This window comes from Oncorhynchus gorbuscha, linkage group LG18, assembly GCF_021184085.1.
Source record: "Oncorhynchus gorbuscha isolate QuinsamMale2020 ecotype Even-year linkage group LG18, OgorEven_v1.0, whole genome shotgun sequence".
NCBI classification, from domain to species: Eukaryota; Metazoa; Chordata; class Actinopteri; order Salmoniformes; family Salmonidae; genus Oncorhynchus; species Oncorhynchus gorbuscha.
This window is the reverse complement of record NC_060190.1, coordinates 69,399,033-69,414,426: the sequence shown is the minus strand read 5'-3', so window position 1 is coordinate 69,414,426 and position 15,394 is coordinate 69,399,033. Positions and strand designations below refer to the sequence as shown.

The 15,394-nt window shown below is 41.6% G+C and overlaps 1 protein-coding gene across 7 annotated transcripts in view; it reads left to right on the top strand.

The window, feature by feature from the left end:
* igfn1.4 (immunoglobulin like and fibronectin type III domain containing 1, tandem duplicate 4) overlaps positions 1-15,081 on the top strand; it is a 35,847-nt gene extending 20,766 nt beyond the window's left edge. For 4 of the 7 annotated variants that reach the window (XM_046312698.1, XM_046312697.1, XM_046312696.1 and 1 more), the window contains 11 exons: positions 7,878-7,993; positions 8,181-8,322; positions 8,423-8,716; positions 8,838-9,137; positions 9,363-9,542; positions 9,831-9,959; positions 10,150-10,229; positions 12,731-12,923; positions 13,736-14,032; positions 14,281-14,601; positions 14,723-15,081. In XM_046312698.1, the coding sequence (XP_046168654.1) occupies positions 7,878-7,993; positions 8,181-8,322; positions 8,423-8,716; positions 8,838-9,137; positions 9,363-9,542; positions 9,831-9,959; positions 10,150-10,229; positions 12,731-12,923; positions 13,736-14,032; positions 14,281-14,601; positions 14,723-14,727 (2,057 nt within the window). In that variant the 3' untranslated portion in view covers positions 14,728-15,081. Of the gene's footprint in view, positions 1-4,413; positions 4,462-5,987; positions 6,054-7,877; positions 7,994-8,180; positions 8,323-8,422; positions 8,717-8,837; positions 9,138-9,362; positions 9,543-9,830; positions 9,960-10,149; positions 10,230-12,730; positions 12,924-13,735; positions 14,033-14,280; positions 14,602-14,722 lie in introns of all 7 variants that reach the window. The other 3 variants (XM_046312693.1, XM_046312692.1, XM_046312694.1) reach the window with 2 other exon arrangements.
* The last annotated feature ends 313 nt before the right edge of the window (positions 15,082-15,394 follow it).

Genomic DNA, 15,394 nt, shown 5'->3' with positions numbered 1-15,394 from the left:
TGTCATAGAGATTATTATTAATATTATTATTAGGCTCATACGTTGATGTTTTAAATGTGTAACTTGTCTCTACAACGCAATCTTTAATTGTCTTTTCAGTATTTGTTCTTATCCAAGGTCATGTTGTAGTTCATTGATATTTACCCTGAAGTATCATATAGCATATTTGGCATGGAATATATAATTTAAAATGCATTTCTGACAGTCATTGACTAGTTGTGATGGTGGTTAAAACTGTAGGAGCTACAAAACAGGGACTGGCAGTAAAAGGGTCTGACCATAAATCCGTGGATAATGAGGGTAAGATATTATGAGGGATGTGTTTACCTCTGCATGGATACCATGTTAAATATGAAAGCCATTTGAGACATAATGGCTTTGACAGTCTGTGTGTTTTAGTCATGATTGAGGATCTTGTTTGTCCACTCTAAAGATACATGGTCTCTAACTTCACAGCACTTCAAAACAATTGATACCTTATAGCGATTTGTAGACTAGACCAGTGTCTCTCAACCTTCAACCTCCGGTCCATGGACTGGCACGTTGCTGACCGGTTCCTATGATGTTTCTCTGTGAATGATTCCATCAGCTCTAAAGTGCTAGTTTGAAAAAAAGTGGTATTTTAAGGAGGAAGGACCACAGCTTACTGGGTTGAGAGGTTGAGAAACACTGCACTTGATTTTGGGTTTACCTTCATGATCAGCCAACAATGTCCCATTGTTGAGGTCACGTCAATGTATTTCGTTTGTTATATTACACATTGATTCATAGTGTAATTCATTCAGTGTGGTTGCTTGACTTTATAGTTTTGTTCTATGTGTTTACTAGTCCGTTTCTGCTGCTTGGTTCTCATCCTTTATGCCGTTATTGTGACTCCTAATCATCACAAGCATATCCAGGGATTGTAATGCAATGTGTAACATTCACAGTACATTGCAGAATGAACACAGACACTGCTTTCTAAAATGGGCCTTCTATTTACCAGTCAAAACTAATTTAGCTGACATGGGCTAATTGAGTGGCTACTGACACACATCCACATTTTAAAAATGCAACTTGAGTATTCTATTATTCTAACTCAACAGTAGATTGAGGCCTCGACTGAGTTACACCCCCCCTCTAAAGAAAATGTCTATTTTTGGGGGTATTTATTCTTGTTGGTCCGTGGGCCTTCAAAAAGGAGCTATGCGCCCCCCAGGCCACCAGTTGCCCATCCCTAATCTATGTGTATTTTACACTTCTACTTTTAGTGTCATGCTTTTTACAGTAGGCCCTGCTGTCGCCCTCGTGAAAACATTTAAAGTTGTAAACACAAAATACTGTTTTTTCTGATATTTTATTCATCTTAAGTGCAATTGACACATCATTGGTCAATTGTAATTAAAAAAATATATATATTATTTCACCTTTATTTAACCAGGTAGGCTAGTTGAGAACAAGTTCTCATTTGCAACTGCGACCTGGCCAAGATAAAGCATAGCAGTGTGAACAGACAACACAGAGTTACACATGGAGTAAACAATTAACAAGTCAATAACACAGTAGAAAAAAAGGGGAGTCTATATACAACGTGTGCAAAAGGCATGAGGAGGTAGGCGAATAATTACAATATTGCAGATGTAATGTCGTTTGTCTGTTGTTTGAAGAGAGTTAGACCGAAATGCAGCGTGTAGGTTACTCATGACTTTAATGAAATATATCGCGGTACATGAAATAACTGAAGAAGAAAACAACAAACGGAACATGAACTAATTACAGCCTATCTGGTGACTAACACAGAGACAGGTACAATCACCCACGAAATACAACGCGCACTCAGGCTACCTAAATACGGTTCCCAATCCGAGACAACGAGAATCAGCTGACTCCAATTGGGAATCAGCCTCAGGCAGCCAAGCCTAACTAGACACACCCCTAATAATACACAATCCCAATTAATACAAACCCCAATACGAAACACAACATATAAACCCATGTCACACCCTGGCCTACCCAAACATATAACAAAAACACAAGATACAATGACCAAGGCGTGACAGCAGATTAACACTGTAGTGATAAATGATCAGATGATCATGTACAGGTAGAGATATTTGTGTGCAAAAGAGCAGAAAAGTAAATAAATAAAAACTGTGGGGATGAGGTAGGTGAAAATGGGTGGGCTATTTACCAATAGATTATGTACAGCTGCAGCGATCGGTTACCTGCTCAGATAGCTGATGTTTGAAGTTGGTGAGGGAGATAAAAGTCTCCAACTTCAGCGATTTTTGCAATTCGTTCCAGTCACAGGCAGCAGAGTACTGGAACGAAAGGCGGCCGAATGAGGTGTTAGCTTTAGGGATGATCAGTGAGATACACCTGCTGGAGCGCATGCTACGGATGGGTGTTGCCATCGTGACCAGTGAACTGAGATAAGACGGAGCTTTACCTAGCATGACCTTGTAGATGACCTGGAGCCAGTGGGTCTGGCGACGAATATGTAGCGAGGGCCAGCCGACTAGAGCATACAAGTCGCAGTGGTGGGTAGTATAAGGTGCTTTAGTGACAAAACGGATGGCACTGTGATAAACTGCATCCAGTTTGCTGAGTAGAGTGTTGGAAGCGATTTTGCAGATGACATCGCCGAAGTCGAGGATCGGTAGGATAGTCAGTTTTACTAGGGTAAGCTTTGCAGCGTGAGTGAAGGAGGCTTTGCTGCGGAATAGAAAGCCGACTCTTGATTTGATTTTTGATTGGAGATGTTTGATATGGGTCTGGAAGGAGAGTTTGCAGTCTAGCCAGACACCTAGGTACTTATAGGTGTCCACATATTTAAGGTCGGAACCATCCAGTGTGGTGATGCAAGTCGGGCATGCGGGTGCAGGCAGCGATCGGTTGAAAAGCATGCATTTGGTTTTACTAGCGTTTAAGAGCAGTTGGAGGCCACGGAAGGAGTGTTGTATGGCATTGAAGCTCGTTTGGAGGTTAGATAGCACAGTGTCCAATGACGGGCTGAAAGTATATAGAATGGTGTCGTCTGCGTAGCGGTGGATCAGGGAATCGCCCGCAGCAAGACCAACATCATTGATATATACAGAGAAAAGAGTCGGCCCGAGAATTGAACCCCGTGACCAGATTGCATAGCGGAGAAGGTACGGTGGGATTCGAGATGGTCAGTGACCTGTTTGTTGACTTGGCTTTCGAATTCCTTAGATAGGCAGGGCAGAATGGATATAGGTCTGTAACAGTTTGGGTCCAGGGTGTCTCCCCCTTTGAAGAGGGGGATGACTGCAGCAGCTTTCCAATCCTTGGGAATCTCAGACGATATGAAAGAGAGGTTGAACAGGCTGGTAATAGGGGTTGCGACAATGGCGGCGGATAGTTTCAGAAATAGAGGGTCCAGATTGTCAAGCCCAGCTGATTTATACGGGTCCAGGTTTTGCAGCTCTTTCAGAACATCTGTTATCTGGATTTGGGTAAAGGAGAACCTGGAGAGGCTTGGGCGAGGAGCTGCGGGGGGGGCCGGAGCTGTTGGCCGAGGTAGGAGTGGCCAGGCGGAAGGCATGGCCAGCCGTTGAGAAATGCTTGTTGAAGTTTTCGATAATCATGGATTTGTCGGTGGTGACCGTGTTCCCTAGCCTCAGTGCAGTGGGCAGCTGGGAGGAGGTGCTCTTGTTCTCCATGGACTTCACAGTGTCCCAGAACTTTTTGGAGTTGGAGCTACAGGATGCAAACTTCTGCCTGAAGAAGCTGGCCTTAGCTTTCCTGACTGACTGCGTGTATTGGTTCCTGACTTCCCTGAACAGTTGCATATCGCGGGGACTGTTCGATGCTATTGCAGTCCGCCACAGGATGTTTTTGTGCTGGTCGAGGGCATTCAGGTCTGGAGTGAACCAAGGGCTGTATCTGTTCTTAGTTCTGCATTTGTTGAACAGAGCATGCTTATCTAAAATGGTGAGGAAGTTACTCTTTAAGAATGACCAGGCATCCTCAACTGACGGGATGAGGTCAATGTCCTTCCAGGATACCCGGGCCTGGTCGATTAGAAAGGCCTGCTCACAGAAGTGTTTTAGGGAACGTTTGACAGTGATGAGGGGTGGTCGTTTGACTGCGGCACCGTAGCGGAGCGCTGAGCGGTAATACACTCATCTATGGTATAACAGTTTGTAAAATCTAAGTGGTATTCTAGTGGGTATTCTTAGTTAATCGTACTTAGTTAATATTACTGAATTTACTGAACTCCTGATGAAGGTAAGTATGCAACAATAACATATATCCGAAACAATTGTAATCCTATTTGCATATGGGGAAGAATGCTGTATTGTTTTCATGTTAGCTAAGTTTTAGACACAAATGTTTTTCTGAGTAAATGAAAGGATTTAAACATATCAGTTATAAAAGGAACGCCTATTAACTAGTTATAACCACCTGTAGGGGATTTCGATGGATCTGGAGAAGGTGATGGAGGTAGTGGTAACAGTGGTAAGAGATACTGAGAATTGCATTGACCCAATAACCTTAAGAGTTGTATTAGTGCTCAATTCACCTAGCAATTTTTGTGATGTACTGCTTCATGACTTAACAATGTAATTTGACCAAAATCTAGAAATGAATAGCATTAACTCCATTTTTAGCATTAACTCCACCAGTTGGTCAAAATGTAAAATAACATAATCCTACATTTCAATTGTTTTAACCCCATTTTATCTGATAGCTCAACCTGAGTGTCTACATACAGTGCATTTGGAAAGTACTTCGACCCCTTGACTTTATCCACATGTTACCTTACGGCGTAATTCTAAAGTCGATTAAATTGTTTTTTCCCCCTCATCAATCTACACACAATATTCCATAATGACGAAGCAAAAACAGTTTTTTAGACATTTTGGCAAATGTATATAAAAAAACCTGAAATATCACATTTACATAAGTATTCAAACCTTATACTCAGTACTTTGTTGACCCACCTTTGGCAGTTATTACAGCCTCGAGTCTTCTTGGGTATGACTCTACAAGCTTGGCACAACTGTATTTGGGAAGTTTCTCCCAATCTTCACTGCAGATCCTCTCAAGCTCTGTCAGGTTGGATGTGGAGCATCACTGCACAGCTATTTTCAGGCCTCTGCAGAGATTTTCCATTGGGTTAAAGTCCGGGCTTTGGCTGGAACACTCAAGGACATTCATGTGCCTTTTACTGAGGATTGGCTTCCATCTGCCCACTCTACCATAAAGGTGGAATGCTGTTGTCCTTCTGGAAGGTTCTCATATCTCCACAGAGGAACTCTGGAGTGCTGTCAGAGTGACCATCGGATTCTTGGTCACCTCCCTGACCAAAGACCTTCTCCCCCGATTGCTCAGTTTGGCATGGTGGCCAGCTCCAGTCTTGGTGGTTTCAAACTTCTTCCATTTAAGAATGATGGAGGCCACTGTGTTCTTGGGGACCTCCAATGCTGCAGAAATGTGTTGGTACCCTTCCTCAGATCTGTGTCTAGACACAATCCTGTCTCGGAGCTCTAAGGACAATTCCTTCGACCTCATGGCTTGGTTTTTGCTCTGACATGCACTGTCAACAGTGGGACCTTATATAGACAGATGTGTGCCTTTCCAAATCATGTCCAATCAATTGAATTTACCACGGGTGGACTCCAATCAAGTTGTAGAAACATCTCAAGGATGACCAATGGAAACAGGGTGGACCTGAGCTCAATTTTGTGTCTCATAGCAAAAGGTCTGAATAGTTAGGTAAATATTTCTGTTTTTTTATTTTTAATACATTTGAAAGCATTTCTGAAAAACAGTTTTCACTTTGTCGTTATGGGGTATGGTGTGTAGATTGATGAGGATTTTTAAAATCCATTTCAGAATATTTCTGTAACATAACATAATGTGGAGAAAGGGTCCGGGTCTGAATACATTACAAATGCACTCTATAGTATAACTGCATGTGAAAGTAGAGACTGAAATGAAATATTAGAAAATGAGAGTTGTCTGGTTGTAATCATCAATAGGACAGTCAAATAATGAAGGCCCACCGGTGCCCACTGTGCCTGGCCAGCCGGTCGGAGACAGTACTGGTAAGATTTTGCGAGATTCAATTGAATATTGAATGGATGCAATAACAGATATGAATAACATTATGCTATTCATGTTAAATCGGCTGAATCTGATTATTCAGGAATTTTAGTGTTTCTAATAAGTGGTAAGTGAGATATGGAGCATTGACTGGTTGCAATAACATATATGAATAACATTATGCTATTCATGTTAAATCGGCTGAATCTGATTATTCAGGAATTTTAGTGTTTCTAATAAGTGGTAAGTGAGATATGGAGCATTGACTGGTTGCAATAACATATATGAATAACATTATGCTATTCATGTTAAATCGGCTGAATCTGATTATTCAGGAATTTTAGTGTTTCTAATAAGTGGTAAGTGAGATATGGAGCATTGACTGGTTGCAATAACATATATAAATAACATTAAGTTATTCATATGAAATCTTTTGAATCTGAATTACTGAGGCATTTTAGAGTGTTTCTAAAAGCATATCTACATTAAATTAATATATTACTGGCTTGTAAAAATTATTACATTGAACTTCTTTTGCATATGATCTCATTCTCTTTTGAACTGAAATCCTTGCAGTGGTGCTTTTATATACAACGAAGAAGAGTATACCACAATAACCTGTGTGCGAAAGCACACTTTAATCCTCAAACAACTTTGACTTTGAATTGCAGTCACCTTTTCTACTGTTCACCCCTCCCTGTCCTGGTGCAGTGTGTGTAGGCCTTAGTCCCATCCCAGCATAAACAGGTCCTTGATGACTAGTTGATAGGCTAGGTGTGCCCTACTTAGATGTGTGGTGGGATGTGCAATGACATTGTGACTTAGACGTTTCTCGGACCCCACAGTGTTACTAAAAACCCTATGTGGCCCTAATGATAAATTTTTGATTACTAAACCCATCCTAATCCAGATCACAGTAGCATGATATTTACCCATGATAATGATATTTAACTATGTCTATGATAATGATATTTAACAATGATAATGATATTTACCCATGATAATGATATTTAACAATGATAATGATATTTACCCACGATACTGATATTTAACTATGTCTATGATAATGATATTTAACCATGATAATGATATTTAACCAAGTCTATGATAATGATATTTAAATATCATTATCATGGTTAAACATCATTATCATAGACATAGTTAAATCATGGTTAAACATGTCTATGATAATGATATTTAACCCTGATAATGATATTTAACCATGATAATGATATTCAACCACGATAATGATATTTAACCATGATAATGATATTTAACCATGATAATGATATTTAACTATGTCTATGATAATGATATTTAACTATGTCTATGATAATGATCATTAACCATTATAATGATATTTAACTATGTCTATGATAATGATCATTAACCATGATAATGATATTTAACTATGTATCCATTAAGCAAGTGGAAACAGGTAATTGGGAAATGTTTGTCCAGAGCCTTAATATATGACTGTAGTCCAGACTAGTAGTCTGTCGAAATTGTGATTCAATCATCAATTTCAAAGAATACTTTCTTATTTTTGTAAGGTAAGTCTATATACTGTACATGCATTAATATGCTGCTCATTGTGTTCTTAACACACATAGACTGGATGAGTAAAAGCATTCACATGAGTAAAGCCGTGGTATATGGCCATATACCACACCGCCTCTGACCCTATTGCTTCAATAGAAAACAGCTAACAACAGAACGGTGTCTTTGCTTAAGAATGATCTTCTCAGTATATTGCTCCACTAGTAATAACTGTGAATCCAAACCAATGCATAAATGCTAATTGTTTTGTATACTGTGCTGTGTAGGATACAGCATTAAGAGTGGACTCTCGGATCTCTTTGCTCTCCGTGGCAAGAAAGGTGAACTGGTTTGTGAGATGAGCCATGACGTTGATGGGGCCTGGTTCAAGGATGGAGAGAAGGTAATGGCTTTATAGCAGAAATAACTACCACAGTGTTCACGCAATTCCATTCCTTTGAATAGGTCGCCAAGTTAGTCCTGACACTGACCTGACCTGGAAAGAATTCCATAAGTAGACAAAACATTTCAATTGAGTTCTTTTTTTTTATCACAAAGAATTTTACCTTACTTTGTCTTTGCTTTTTCAGTTATCCACCACAGGTGGAATAGCCATAGTGAAAAACGGAACGAGACACACGCTGACCATTCATAAAAGTAGTGAAGACGACACTGGAGTCTATCACTTTGAAGCGGGAGGATTTAAATCAGAGGCAAAAGTCACTGTGGGAGGTATGTCGGCTACACATTGACCTCTACCGTACATTTTAGTTTGGTGAACTATGGAGCATTAGCATTAAGCAGTCGTGTGTTTCTTTCTTTTACATCCTAGAATTACCTAGCTTTGATGCTGATGACCTCCATAGGTTTTCTAAGCCTGTGACTGTAAAAGTGGGCCAGAATGCATCCTGGAAGATGCCTTATACACCACAGGACAACTTGGAGGTGAAATGGTTTAAGGATGACAAAGAGTTGAAGGATGGTGGTGGGGTGAAGTTGGTGAAGGAGGTCAACCACAGCCGGCTGCTGTTCCGGGAGTGTCTGCGTTCCGACGCTGGGGAGATCAAGATTCAACTCAAAAACCCATTCGGCACTATAGAGGCCACATCTCGACTGATTGTCCTTGGTGAAAAATCCAAATTGTTGTTGATTTTTCTCTAGGCTATGTGTGTGGTATTAATTTTACATCTAGAAATACTTCTGCAACACGGTTAAGGTCATACTGTACCACAATGTGTCCCCGACAGACAAGCCCGGCCCACCAGAAGGCCCGGTGGAAATCTTGGAGACCACCTCCACTGTGATTGAGCTGCAATGGGGCGCTCCTAAGGACAACGGTGGCTCCCCGGTGACTAACTACATCATTGAGCGCCAGCAGCTGGGACAGACCATATGGAAGAAGATGGGGGATGTCGCAGCTGACAAAACAACCTACAGGGACAGGAATGTGGTTCATGGGAAACTGTACATCTACAAGATCTACGCAGTGAACCCAGAAGGGACCAGTGATGCACTGCAGACTGAGGAAACCATGGCTGGCGTATTGAGTGAGTAGAATCTGAAGAGAAACACCCTCATGCCGAAACATTGGTCCACATGCCGAAACATTGGTCCACATGCCGAAACATTGGTCCATTCACTCTATGAGTACCTGAGAGTGTAAAAAAGTGTGTTACTTGGGTGAGCCAATGGTGAGCCTCATTCCTCAATGGGACTCCATCTTTACCGTACTTGTTCATTGTTTTCATTGTTATCTCACCTCCATTTATTAGTATTTGCTGGCCGACCTGGAGCACCAAAAGTGGTCAGCGCGTCAAAGACCTGCATCAACCTGAAATGGGAGCCCCCGGAAGATGACGGAGGAATTAAGATTGATGGCTATCAACTGGAGAAACGCAAAAAGGACACAGCTCAGTGGATTGCTTTGAACCCAGTAACTGAGCCTATTGAAGGTCTGTATTACAGATTATAAATTGTTGGTATTTTTTTTGATGGTGAAAATTTAACACATCATGCCCATCAGGTTGGCATGGTCTGTGGGGTAATCACGAGCTGGCACAGTCATAAAGTCATAAAATCGGATTTTAAACCTAACCCTAATCTTAACCACACTTAACCATAACCTTAAATTAAGAATGTAAAATAAATTGACGTCATTCAGAATACTTTGTTCTGGAAGCTGGATGAAATAAGGATACAGATGTTACCTTTTAAATATGTGTTCTTGTCTACAACCATAGTGCTGGAGTACGCAGTGAAGGATGTTGTTGAGGGGGCGGAGTATGAGTTCAGGGTATCGGCCATCAACGTTTCTGGGGCGGGAGAGTTCAGTCTCCCCTCGGTGATGGTGACTGCAAAGAATCCCAACAGTAAGTCTCCTCAATGATCCATCTGCATGCAGTCTGTAGAAGTAAGTGATGTCAACCAGCACTGAACTTAAAATGTTGTTAGCCTCAGTCTGGAGGAAGAAAATCCACTGTCAGAACCAATGTATGGCCAGTGTGGAATACTTCCTAAGACGTTGCTTGTCTCAAAGGATTGTGTTTGTTTGTTTTTCAGTGAGGCCTACATTCAAGGATCCAGAGGACTTCATGGTGATCAGGGCGGGAAACTCTGTGAGAATCAAAGTTCTCTATGAGGTAATCAACAAAATCAAATCTGAGTTTATTGGTTGTGTACACAGATTTACAGATGTTATCGCTTGTGTTTCTAGCTCCAACAGTGCAGTAATACCTAGAAGTAGGTATAAGGAGGAGTGGAAAAACATTGCCTTGTAATGGTCTGCTGCTGGCAGATTCAGCATTTGGAGTAAGCAGCATGAGTCCATGGCCACATCCTGCCTGGACCAATGGTCCAGGTGGTGTAATGCTGTGGAGAATGTTTTCCCGGCACACGTTAGGTTCCTTGATACCAATTAAGCGTTTCCATGCCTGAAGAATTCAGGATGTTCTAGCAATATAGTGGGGTCCGACCTGGTACTAGATGGCTGTACCTAATAAACTGGCCACCATTATAAATACATATAATGGTGTGTAAAGATAGTAGGATATTATATGAATAGGAAAGTTGTGGACGGGCCTCCCGAGTAGTGCAGTGGTCTAAAGCACTGCATCGAAGTGCTAGAGGCATTACTACAGACCCGGGATCATCCCCGGGCTGTGCCACAACCGGCCGTGCCCGGAAGTCCAATAGGACAGCCCACAATTGGCCCAGTGTCGTACGGGTTAGGGGAGGGTTTGGCTGGGGGTGCTTTACTTGGCTCATTGCGCCCTAGCGACTCCTTGTGACAGGCCGGGTAGCTGCAGGCTGACGATGGTCGTCAGTTAAACAGTGTTTCCTCCGACACAATGGTGCGGCTGGCCTCCGAGCTAAGCTGGCGGGTGTTAAGGAGCGTGGTTAGGCGGGTCATGTTTCAGAGGACGCATGACTCCACCTTCGCCTCTCCCAAGCCCATTGGGGAGTTGCTGCGATGAGACAAGATTGAAAATTGTGGAGAAAAAGTGGGATAAAATAAACAAACAAAAAATACAAATACAAATAAAAGGTGTGTAACGTCGTGACCAAAAGTTTTGAGAATTACATAAATATTAATTTTCACAAAGTCTGCTGCCTCAGTTTGTATGATGCCAATTTGCATATATTCCACAAAAGGACGAGCTGACATCATGTCAGTGATTCTCTCGTTAACACAGGTGTGAGTGTTGACAAGGACAAGGCTGGAGATCACTCTGTCATGCTGATTGAGTTCGAATAACAGACTAGAAGCTTCAAAAGGAGGGTGGTGCTTGGAATCATTGCTCTTCATCGGTCATCCATGGTTACCTACAAGAAAACACGTGCTGTCATCATTGCACAAAAAGGGCTTCACAGATATGCTGCCAGTAAGATTGCACCTAAATGAACCATTTATCCGATCATAAAGAATTTCAATGAGAGCAGTTCAACTGTTGTGAAGAAGGCTTCGGGGTGCCCAAGGAAGTCCAGCAAGCGCCAGGAACGTCTCCGTCTCCAGACCTTAATCCATTTACATTTACATTTAAGTCATTTAGCAGACGCTCTTATCCAGAGCGACTTACAAATTGGTGCATTCACCTTATGACATCCAGTGGAACAACCACTTTACAATAGTGCATCTAAATATTTTAAGGGGGGTGAGAAGGATTACTTTATCCTATCCTAGGTATTCCTTAAAGAGGTGGGGTTTCAGGTGTCTCCGGAAGGTGGTGATTGACTCCGCTGTCCTGGTGTCGTGAGGGAGTTTGTTCCACCATTGGGGAGCCAGAGCAGCGAACAGTTTTGACTGAGCTGAGCGGGAACTGTACTTCCTCAGTGGTAGGGAGGCGAGCAGGCCAGAGGTGGATGAACGCAGTGCCCTTATTTGGGTGTAGGGCCTGATCAGAGCCTGGAGGTACTGAGGTGCCGTTCCCCTCACAGCTCCGTAGGCAAGCACCATGGTCTTGTAGCGGATGCGAGCTTCAACTGGAAGCCAGTGGAGAGAGCGGAGGAGCGGGGTGACGTGAGAGAACTTGGGAAGGTTGAACACTAGACGGGCTGCGGCATTCTGGATGAGTTGTAGGGGTTTAATGGCACAGGCAGGGAGCCCAGCCAACAGCGAGTTGCAGTAATCCAGACGGGAGATGACAAGTGCCTGGATTAGGACCTGCGCCGCTTCCTGTGTGAGGCAGGGTCGTAATCCCATTGAGAACTTGTGGCCAATCCTCAAGAGGTGGGTGGACAAACAAAAACCTACAAATTCTGACAAACTTCAAGCATTGATTATGCAAGAATGGCCTGACATCAGTCAGGATGTGGCCCAGAAGTTAATTGGCAGCATGCCAGGGCGGATTGCAGAGGTCTTGAAAAAGAAGGGTCAACACTGCAAATATTGAATATTTGCATCAACTTCATGTAATTGTCAATAAAAGCCTTTGACACTTATGAAATGCTTGTAATTATACTTCAGTATTCCATAGTAACATCTGACAAAAATATCTAAAAACAGTGAGGCAGCAGACTATGTGAAAATTAATATTCGTGTCATTCTCAAAACTTTTGGCCACGACTGTACAACAGCAAAAGATATAGCAAATCCAACCAACAGTTATTTTCGCTAATCTAATGCTTTTGAAATTGTCTTTAGGCTGAGCCTCCACCAGAGATCACTTGGATGAAGGACAATGAGCCTGTATCCAGTTTTATACAGATCATCAACACAGAGGGCTGTTCCCAGCTTGTGATCCCCTCAACAAAACGCTCGGATTCAGGAAACTACACCATTGTGGCTAAGAATAAAGTTGGAGAGGCCAGCTTTGACATTGAGGTCCTAGTCACAGGTAATTCCAAATTCCCTTTTTGTTATTATTTTTTACAGGCAGAATAAGATATCCTCGTGTGACCTGCAAAACTTTATATGAACTCTGAAATATTCTACTGTTGAGGTCTTCTACTGTTGAGGTCTTCTACTGTTGAGGTCTTCTACTGTTGAGGTCTTCTAATGTTGTGGTCTTCTACTGTTGTGGTCTTCTACTGTTGTGGTCTTCTACTGTTGTGGTCTTCTACTGTTGTGGTCTTATGCTCATGTGGTCTTATGCTCTTGTGGTCTTATGCTCTTGTGGTTTTATGCTCTTGTGGTCTTATGCTCTTGTGGTCTTCTACTGTTGTGGTCTTCTACTGTTGTGGTCTTCTACTGTTGTGGTCTTCTACTGTTGTGGTCTTCTACTGTTGAGGTCTTCTACTGTTGTGGTCTTCTACTGTTGTGGTCTTCTACTGTTGTGGTCTTCTACTGTTGAGGTCTTCTACTGTTGTGGTCTTCTACTGTTGTGGTCTTCTACTGTTGTGGTCTTCTACTGTTGTGGTCTTATGCTCATGTGGTCTTATGCTCATGTGGTCTTATGCTCTTGTGGTCTTATGCTCTTGTGGTTTTCCACTGTTGTGGTCTTCTACTGTTGTGGTCTTATACTCTTGTGGTCTTTTCACAGGGACAAATTCTAAATCATGTTGCATTTATTATATCTAATCTGAGATTGAAAAATAAAAATTAATTACACGAGCACATTTTCAGATATGATTCAGTCTAGAGAGTCATATACTGCAAAACCTCTGTTAGCCTATGTAACTGATATTTTCTTCTCTTTTGTGGTGCTAGATGAGCCAAAGCCTCCCGGTGGAGTGGAGCTGGAGCAGATTGTCCATGGCAAAGTTATTGTGTCTTGGGAGGCCTCTCCAGACCAGGAGCTGGACAACAGGCTGTATTACATGGTGGCTGAGCACGACTCCAGCACACGCATGTGGCACACTGTGGCAGACCGCGTCTTTGACAATTCATACACAGCCAATAACATCATGCCTGGAAGGGAGTACCACTTCAAAATCTATGCCAAGAACGATATGGGCATGTCAGACCCCTCCATGTCACCCACCTGGGGCATCAACAGCAACAGAAGTGAGTTCAGCAGTCAATTTAGGTTTCGGTTAAAGTCTATTTTAACCAGGTTTAATCAGAGAATGGATTAGCATTGTTGGAAACAAGTGGCCATTACTGGAATCCATAAACATAATTTGACATTCATATCTTGACATGACTGAGGTGAAATTGAACTGCATCAGGTCACTTAAGCTCCTATATAATGTTTTCCAAATCCACAATTAGGCTTCGCTCTTTAAATTTTTTTGTTATTTCTTTCTATCTAGTTCCTATAAACATAAACACGCCAGTGGAAGTCAGCTTTGAGAACCCACCATCTGTCCTGGTCCCTCTGAAGGTGCACTCGCCACCAAAAGGATTCCAGATGTACATGACCTGCGCCATCAGGGGATGTCCCACACCCAGCGTCACGTGGCACCTGAACAACGTCTGCATCAATGGTGATAGCAACTACTACATCACCAACCTGTACGGCGTGTGCTCCATGTACATCCTTAGGGTCAGGCCCAAGGACTCCGGAGAATACAAAGTTGTGGCAGTTAACTCCTTCGGCAAGGCAGAATGCTCCACTAAACTTGTTGTTAAAGGTAAGCCTCTGAAATGACTTATTTCCATTATAGAAGTGATGTCTGTGTTGATTTGGATCCTTTTTTGTGATTATTTCCTTAATAATTTTCTTAATTTTCTCTTTGTTTTTTTTCTTCACAGACTAAATCACATTGATGAATTATCTTGGAGGTTTTCTTCTGCTCTCCTTGATTCTATGTAGAAACATATTTTTATTTGAATATGTTAGAGTTTTGGTACATGTATGCTGCATACATGATTAGGTGTTGTATATTACTCATTAGTTATGTTACTAGCCATCTTATCTTCAGTTGTGAGACAGACTTAGCTAACATTTCGTTTTTTGTTCCATTTACTATATTGACTGAATTAGTTATCTCAAATGATAAGGAAACTCAATTGAAGTATTAAGTCATTATCAAAAATAGCACAATACTTTTATTTCTTTGAGAAAATCAGAAATGTACTTTGGAAAACTACAATAAATACATCAATTGACATTCTTGTCTGATTACGTTTCCTTCATAAGTAACATCTCTTTGGTCTAATGGACGTAGGATCTTAATTTGATCATCCTGTTGCAGGAAATGTAAAACTTGTATTGTTTTTGTAGTGGTAATTTCCACTTTTAAATTTCAGACTTGACTTTCCCTTAAATGTATCAACCTCTACAAAAATGTATATTCATTATAATCCACATAATAATTCACATTTCCTGTTGTAGAAAACTGGCTCAAATTAGGATCCTACATCTGTAGTTATTTAATTGATAGGCCTATACAGTATGTTATTCCTGACTCAATAAACCTAATT